Source organism: Nanorana parkeri, unplaced genomic scaffold (assembly GCF_000935625.1).
Source record: "Nanorana parkeri isolate BGI_ZX_2015 unplaced genomic scaffold, ASM93562v1 scaffold535, whole genome shotgun sequence".
Taxonomy (NCBI): Eukaryota; Metazoa; Chordata; class Amphibia; order Anura; family Dicroglossidae; genus Nanorana; species Nanorana parkeri.
Genome location: NW_017306803.1, coordinates 281771 through 290682, shown reverse-complemented (window position 1 = coordinate 290682; position 8912 = coordinate 281771). Strand labels below are relative to the sequence as shown.

The 8912-nt window shown below is 42.3% G+C and overlaps 1 protein-coding gene across 5 annotated transcripts in view; it reads right to left on the bottom strand.

The window, feature by feature from the left end:
• DPF3 (double PHD fingers 3) overlaps positions 1-8912 on the bottom strand; it is a 163677-nt gene that overhangs the window by 19625 nt on the left and 135140 nt on the right. For all 5 annotated transcript variants that reach the window (XM_018561647.1, XM_018561648.1, XM_018561649.1 and 2 more), the window contains one exon: positions 4470-4616. In XM_018561647.1, coding sequence (XP_018417149.1) covers positions 4470-4616 — 147 coding nt within the window. The remainder of the gene's footprint in view (positions 1-4469; positions 4617-8912) is intronic.

The following is an 8912-nucleotide window of genomic DNA, read 5'->3' as shown; positions in this document are numbered from 1 at the left end:
CGGAGGAAGTGTAGGGTGGGGAAAGCGAGGGGGGGGGGGGCTGGAGCCTTGGGTGAGGGTGCAGGTGTGAATTCTTAAGAGGTGAATTCAACAGCATAAACATAGCCTGACTTCAAACATGGGAAGAGCAAATACAAATAATCATGCTTTCTTTAAGAGCTAACAATGTCATGTGCTTAGGAAGGGTCATGCTGTTATCTTTGCATGTCACCTGCCATAGTAGTAATCAGGCAAGGCTCATCCAGAGGCTGCGTTCATGTAAGGAGGCTTAGTCCTCTTGAAACAATTGTTTAATCAAATAGAACAGAAAGTATGCCTGCAGCTAGGCCAGCTTGCCTTAGACAGAAGGTCAATGTAATTACCTTTCTTGCTTTCCTTTTTATTACAAGGTAGGGATATATTGATACTCTTGCAGAAGTCTTATTGAATTTCACATTATTTGAAACAGATGGCCAAAAACATTGCTGTAACAGTGCTGCATTTTGATGATGACAGCCTACAGAAGGCTCTACCTTGTATACAGTGTTGAGCAGTTACTGAGGAGTGGGTTTTATACAAATTGTATTTTGTAGCTTGCCAGAATAAATTATTAAGTCTTTTAAAGTCGATGCAGTGTGGCCATTAGAAACTCTGTTTCTAAGGTGTGGGAGCTCTAGCTCATATGGATGAATATACAAAGCAAGCAATGGCTGTAGACGTTGGGATCTCAGTCTGCAGTTGCCCCTTAACCCCTTCATGACTGAGGCCCTTTTTTCATTTTTTGCACCCATGTTATATTCCACATTTTAGGCCTGAAAATGACGTAAAACCCCCCAACATTATATATTTTCTGAATGCCAAGACCCTATAGAATAAAATGGTGGTAGTTGAAAATTTTTATGTTGCGCAATATTAGCGCAACTCCTTATTAAACCCCAAAATTTAGTGACAAATTTAATTAAATGCCCCAAAACACAACAAATTACCCATTTTTTAAATGAAATATAAAAGATGAGGTTACAACGAGTAAAACGATACCCAACATGCCCAGTTTACAGATTGCGTGCGACCGTGAAACGGCGAAAAACTGCAGTACCCCAAAAAGTCAATAAAAGACACTTTAAAAGCCCCCACAGGTCATCAATTTAGAGATACCCCAAAATACTGGCCCTAGAATTATTGCTCTCACTCCGGCGTGCGCGGCGATACCCAACATGTGTAGCGCGTTCGTCGTTTTCATGCGTAGGCGCACCCGACGCGTGTTTACGTGGCGACGCGCGGGGGCGGGGGACTTTTAAATTTTTTTTTTTATTATTATTAGATTTATTTTATTTCATTTTAATTTTAAAAACTGTTTTTTTTTTTTTTTTTACTTTACTTTGACTGCTATCACATGGGGGGGCTTGCAAGCCCCCCCATGTAATAGCAGATGGTGGTGACAGGTCCTCTTTAAGGTGATGCTGGGGGTCCAAAAGACCCTCAGTGTCACCTTTACACTGGAAATAAGCTATTGAAGTGCAGATCGCACTTCAATAGCTTATAGCTGGGCTGCAGGAGCCCAGAACTGACAGCCCAGGGACCGGAAGTGATGCAATCTGCATCGCTCCCGGTCCCATAGAACGGGGAGGGGATCGATGAACGGAAGTTCGTCGACCTCCTCCCCAGCTCCCCGCGGACACAAAGATCGCCGGTCCCGGGCCCGTAGGAGGGGCAACGGAGCCCGGGAAGCACGGCGGGGGTGTCCGGCGGGGGGGGGGGCCCTTCTTCGGGACGCAGAAGCGATCTGGCGACAGGTAAGTCGCCAGGATCGCTTCTGTTGTAAAGCCGACAGTCGGCTCTACAAGTGTAAACAGACTCCCGTCGGCAAAAGTCGCCGGGAGTCTGTTTAAACAGCCCCGATGCTGGCGACGTACACTGTACGTCGTCAGTCACGAAGGGGTTAAATCTAATCTAATCAAGGGATGTGACTACAGATCATGGGACCCATATAATGCAAGCCTACTGGTGTGAACGGGCCCTTAGCAATGTAACATGTATAAAGTGTTGACTGTTGCATCGCAATAATTTACATTTCCAATGATGACTGAAAAAAAATAAATGTGGCATATAAATTGTAGCTAAACTATATCTTAAGTCTAAACCTTGTATTCCAATTTAGAGTAGGGAATGGGTAAAACTCCTGTTAGAGTTTTTCCCCCCATTTGTGTCCCACTGGGGAGAAGAGGGAATCTCTTAAATTGTCAATGGCACTTAGCCCATTAGAGCCCATAGTCAATGGCTCATTAACATATTTTACCTTTATTCCTGTTCTAGTGACCTCTTAAAATCTTGGATTTTCCCTAACTGGAGACATTACTGTTTGTGTTCCCTTTTCATGAATCTGCCAGAAGTTCCATCACCTTACCACTCTATCCACAGCTAAGAAATGGTTTTGACTCTAAATTCACTTTCACAAGATCCCCCTTGTTCTCCTGTGTCTCTAGACTCCTATGGGCTGCCATGCATTTGGAAGGACTGATGAGCAAACTATAACTGTCTATGTAGCTGACTAGGGCAGACACAGTACTGCACTAAGCTGGATGTAAACAAATTGAGAGGCCCTTAGGTGTGAGCTGCTTGAATGTAATGATCCATTTTTTTTATCTGATATGCATCTCTATTGCTTTAAACATTCTTTATAAACAATACAAATAAGAACTGCTTTCGGTTAAAGTGCCATTTAGGGACCATGTAGCCTCTTTACAGCTTTTATTTGACTTTTTTCATATCATGAAAATGTGATCAGCTTAATGTAAACAATTTGAGTGGTCATATTTTAAAACCTTGTTTGCTGAATACTCTAGGGTCTGTTTATTGACGTTTTCTGTATAGGCCAATGTAGTTGGATCTGTATGTGCGTTATAATTAATCAAAATAAATTGATTTAAAATTTTCGTGTTCGATTAATCAAACTTTTTTTTAATCAGTAACAGCCCTAGTTTTCATCCAAGACATACACAGCTTTCACTCAAAATTGACAGAATAAATTAGAACTTTGTGGATCTTGGATGAAAGTTTTGTAAATCTTGGGTGAAAACACTGATTAACAGATGCTTCTTTGTGTGTGACGTTCCAGTAACATAACTCAAAATACCCTATAGTTTACTTTTCCCAATGATCTAAAATAGGTAAGAACATTGCTTTTTGGTTTAATTATGTGTCCATATATAAGGCAGGCATCAACTTTTCAGCCATGTCTCTATTGCATTGCCGTTATAAGGAGATCAGATTGTGGAAGAGTTTAATAACATAACACTGATATTCTAAGGTTCTGAACCTATCATCTGTTAAAACCCACCTAGCTTGAGCAAAGGGCATTTACTAGAGGTGCGCCAAAATTGAATTTTCGGACCGAAACTGAAAATGTGTCAGGCCGAAACGGAAATCACATTTTTTTTTTCTAACTTTTTAAAAATTATTTAAAAGTTTTTTATTTTGATGATTAATATTTTTTTTAACTTTACTGTTGGGGGCTTTGGTGAAATATCAGGGGAGGACCCCTGATATGTCCCTTTTAAAATAATAAAAAAAAGAGATTGAGGACACTGAATTCTAAATCTCTTTTTCTGCAGCCTCTGTTATGAATATACAGTAAGCCTCTATACTGAGTGCTTCTGTCCATTCATAAGTTGAGGAGATAGTATCAGTTACTATGCCCAAAATTATGAATGATCAGGAAGTAATGTAGAGTACTTCCTATTATTTCATGATTGGAGACACCGTAAGCTTACTATGTCCTCAATTATTTACAAATGCTCAGCAGTCAGCTAATTACTGAGTGTTTGTATACCACTCTCCATTCTGCCACAGGAGGCTGAGTGGGCGGTGAGGGGAGGAGAGCTCAGCCTCCTGTGACACCACTGACAGCTGGCTCCTTCACCAGCTTGGCCTCCTGTGACAGCTCTCCATCTTGATTTGCTTGTCACAAGAGGCTGAGCGGGCGGTGTGGGGAGTAGAGCTCCGCCTCATGTGGCACCACTGCTAGCTTGGCCTCCTGTGACAGCTGTCTCCTCCCTGCACCCGATTCGCTTGTCCCAGGAGGCTGGGCAGGGAGGAGAGCTTGGCTTCCTGTGACACCGCTGACACAGTCATAGGGGACGCAGCGCAGCGCCCAGCGGGTAGAAGAGAAACTAGAGATGCACCACATTTCCGGACAAAAAAATTTACTTTCAGCATTTTGCCCAAAATAACATTTATTTATGGTAGTGTTCTTTGGTAATAGACAATCATTATAGGGGCAAATAGGACTAGAACAGACTTTAGACATGACACTTCTAAAATGCAATGTATCCTTCATCATTGGAGGACCCTATTGTGGCTTCCACCTCAGCATTGTGTTAATTACTGCATAAGTGAACTTTAAAAAAGGAAAATGAAGCACTGCAATTGAGCATAGAAGTGTCAATGATGCAGAGAATTAAGACCTCTCTCAGTGATAAAGGTGAACTTACGTTTCTGGTTTTCACTTCTGTGGATGGAAGGGGAGGACGGGGATCGAGTGTCCTGGTCTCTGCTGTCTGTTCCTTCTTCATCTGCGAGGTGAGTATGAGCGTAGTGGTAGCTGAGTCCAGGTCTGTTCTTGTAACGCTTTCCACAAACTATAAAATTAATATAGAATTAACTCTTACTGAGAACACAACACATCACAGGCAAACTAAAGCTGTCCAAGTACACATGTCCAGTGGGACCTATCTTATACGTATATGTATTTCTAAAAAATATTAGATACTAAATACAAATATTAAACCAAAATTGTTTCAGTGCAAACACTGCATTGGTTAGGTCAATCTGTATATGTAAAATTGTATTGCTGTTGAGTTAGAGCAGGGCTAGTGAATTAAAATTCAAGAAGGTCCAGTGACCAAATCTCTCTTCGAGCAGAGGTTCGGATTACGGTCCGGGCAGAATGATCACGTTGTGCCTGGTTTCACTGAAAAAAAGTACAGCATCCATCAGTTGTCCCCATCTTAGTGCCCCCTTACATCGGTTATCCCCATTCATAGAACCCGCTTGCATCAGTTCTTTATTGGAGTGCCCCTTTACATTGGTTGTCCCCATTCTAGTGCCCCCTTACATCAGTTCTTTATTGGTTGTCCCCATTGGAGGCCCCTTTACATCGGTTGTCCCCATCAGAGTGCCCAGTTGCGTGATTTGTCCCCATCAGAGTGCCCACTTACATCAGGTCTTCCCCATCAGAGTGCCCCTTTACATTGCTTGTCCAAAAACAGAGTACCCCCCTTACATTGGCTGTCCCCATCGGAGTGCCCTCCTACATGGTTTGTCCCCATCAGACTGCCCACGTAATGGGACACTCTGATGGGGGGCAACCAGGGTGTTGGGGGCACTCCAATGGAAGCAAAGAATAATTGGTTGTCCCCATCAGAGTGCCCTTTTATGTTTGTACATACTCTGATGGGGGTAACTAATGTAAGCAACAACTCCGATGGCAGCAAATAATAATTGTCCCTTTCAGAGTGCCCCCTTACATTGGCTGTCTCTATCATTGTGCCTGCTTACATTAATTGTAAAAGTAAGTGGGCACTTTGATGGGGGCAACTAATGTAAATGGTGGGAGCAAATAATAATTAGTTGTCCCCATCAGAGTGCTCTCTTACACTGGTTGTCCCCTATGTGCCCTCAGAGTGCCCCTTTATAGTACTTTTTTTATCATTACTGTAGGTACCTGTTGGGAGGCAGAGCACGGTGCCAAAGGCAGGGGGTGGAGCTGGGAGGGGCCGAGAGATCGGGAGGTGGAGCTGGCTATGGGTTGCTGAAGAGTGTGGAAGATACTCTTTCGTCCTTTTTCAGTGCTCGGCGGGGATCATAGTGATGTCATTGGTTGCTAGGAACGTCACGGTTCTAGAAACCAATGACACAGGGGTTCAGCGACTACAGTCCGGACTGCACAGCTGCTCAGTCCGTTTCTGGATTGCAGTACGCCATTTGCGGACCCCTGGCTTATAAATTATAGGTCTAGCACTACCTTTTAAAAACTATGTAAATACCACTTTTTATTTGAGCCATTTCATGTCTGCAAAATAACAGTATGCTTCCCAGTACAGACCGGTGCACAGAGCAGTGCACATCCACAGGAAATGAGGAAATAAATTAAGTGTTTGTGGTACTGTAAAAATCTGTTCAAAGAAATGACTGGAAAAAAGAGGACTATACCCCGACACATATACGTCTTGCTAAGCCCTGTATGTAGTAAGGTTTTTTTTAATAGGAGCGCTATAACATACATTGTAATGTCATGTGTGCTCCCATAAAAACTAAATCATATTCTCCTTATAACCTACTTTAGCTACAGTAAGGCACATTAAAAAAAACCTTCATGCTGCAATAGTTTGAGAAATATTGTATCTTTACGCAGCTGTAGAGATATTGGGACCACATGCAAATCAGATTCTTACATTGTTCGCGGGGGTGCAAAATAAGAGTTCTACGTAGTCTCCCTAAATAACAGATTGGCATCCCTGCTATGGAGTTCTTAAGCAATTGCATCTGCGTCTTTTGAAGGGTAATACAATTAGTAAAGTGAGACAGAACTAAACAAAAAAAACAAATTTGATGGGTTATAGGGAACCACTAGAAATGTAATTTGTACCCCTTGTCTTCATTTCCTACTGAAAAATAGCAGTGAGCTTCCTGGTATCTGAGGGTGTATAAGCACTCCTGTGCCCACAAACCTATAACTGTATATCTGCAGTATGAGATCTAAGACACTGCTGTTATTTTATTTATTTTTTTTAGGAGATTTGGTGATGTCAAGACTGTGCTGCTCATTTTTCTCCTTGCTGGAGGCTCTGACATTAAGATGAGGTCTTGCCACAGTGCAGAACAATCCATATATGAATAGATGTGATATATATAGAATCAATTTTGCCTTGAAGCAAAGGACATATATTGGTTAACAGTGCAGAACAAGGCATGGTAACTCAGTAACAAGGAAAAGATCAATTGAAGGAAGCAGACAGGCTACACTGGTGACTAGTCCTTTGCCCTCTGTTTGCCTGTTTTTGGAAACAACTTCCAGACTTCAGTTTCACTTTAAGAATGCTCCCTGGGAAAGTGGTATGTAAACAATCTTCTCCGAAAGAGAAAAGAACCTAGTCATTTATACTGATGTCCGAGCAGCTTATTTGCATTGGATAGAAATGTATGTCAACTGAAGTAAACGTGGATAAATTAAACCTGCAGTAGCAGGTAGCTCACAGCAAAAGCTGTCAGAACATACTTCTAGCTTTTACCAGCTTTCCCAAACTAAATCTTCAAATAGCAGTTCTCTGAAAGTCGTTCTGTGCATATGCATATAATCATCTTTCACACCCCCATGTGACGAGGGAAAGACCTACCTATATAACAAATTGAAATGCTGGGAAGGAGTTCTGAACGCTGCTGGAGCAAGGCATGAGACGAGACATGTGGTAACTGCTTATGCTGTCAGTGTAAGCAAACCTGTACTCATTTCTGAATACTGATATATTTGCAGACAAAACAAACATTCTGTGAAACACAACATTAGCAAACACTTGTAATGAAACACAGTCACATTGCATCTGTCTATCACTAATAGTTGGGTTGGTGTGTTCTTTCAAGGCATGTGGTAAACTTTTTTTTTAGTACAGAGTTTCCTTCCATAAATTATAAATTTCCTGGATGCGGGTGGGCGTCTGTAGACGTCCTTCGTGCCCGCTGGCGCGCACGAGCGGGAACCCGCCAGGATTTTAAACGGCCAGCGATGGCCATTTACATACAAGCGGTCCGGCGTCTGTAAAGACGCCCGATCGCTTGTATGATTCAAGTGAGGGTGCGTCCCCCCTCCTTACCTCTGGTCGCCATTGCTGTCCATGCGATCCCGGGGGTCCATCTGTCCCGGGCGATGTGGCTCTATTCACTGAGAACGGAGGGAGCTCAGTCCGCAATCTCCCTCCACTCTCCTCCCGCTCTCCGAATGCAGGAAGTGATGTACATTACATCACTTCCGCATTCCTCTGTCACTCTCCGGTACAGAAACCGGAGAGAAGCTGATGAAGCAGATCTGTGCTTCATCAGCTTCTCTGGGGGTCCCTAGGTGACATTAGGGGTCTTCGAGACCCCTGATGTCTCCATAAAGGGGACCTGTAACTGTAATGTATTTATCATATAGGAGCACCCTATGTGATAACAATAAAGTTAAGTGTTAAAAAAAATGCTCACAAAATAAATACAAATTTACAGACACAAAACAAAAAAACCCACAATTTTTTTAAAAAGTCCCCCACATAGATGCGCAAAAACGCGTTACATGCGCCTACACGCAAAAACGGTGATTGCTCCAATTATGCTGCATGTGTTACATATCGCCGCGAACGTCGGAATGAGAGCAATAGTTCAAGGGCCATCAATCACTGATAACACTAAACTGATGAGCGGTAAAAAATTTTAAAGTGTCGCCTATGGCAAATTTTGGCTATGGTGTTTTTTTGCGATTTCGTGGGCGCGCGCAATTTTAAGGCTTGACATGTTTGGTGCCTATTTACCCGATATGACCCCGCCTTTTATATTTTACCAAAAAATTGGGTAAAAATAATTGTTTTCTAAAATAATAAAGAGAAAACCATATTTTTGTAAAATATTCAGTACTTTTTTTGTTATGTAAAAAGTAAAACCCCCAGTGGTGATTAAATACCACCAAAAGAAAGCTCTATGTGTCCCCAAAAAATGGTATAAAATTCATTTCAGTACAGCGCTGCATGACGGAATAAACGTCAGCCAAAGTACCGCAGCGCTGAATACTGAAAAATGGCCTGGGCAGGAAGGGGGTGTAAACACTAGGGCTGCAGCTAACGATTATTTTCATAATCGATTAGTTGGCCGATTATTAAGTTCGATTAATCGGATAAAAAAAAAAA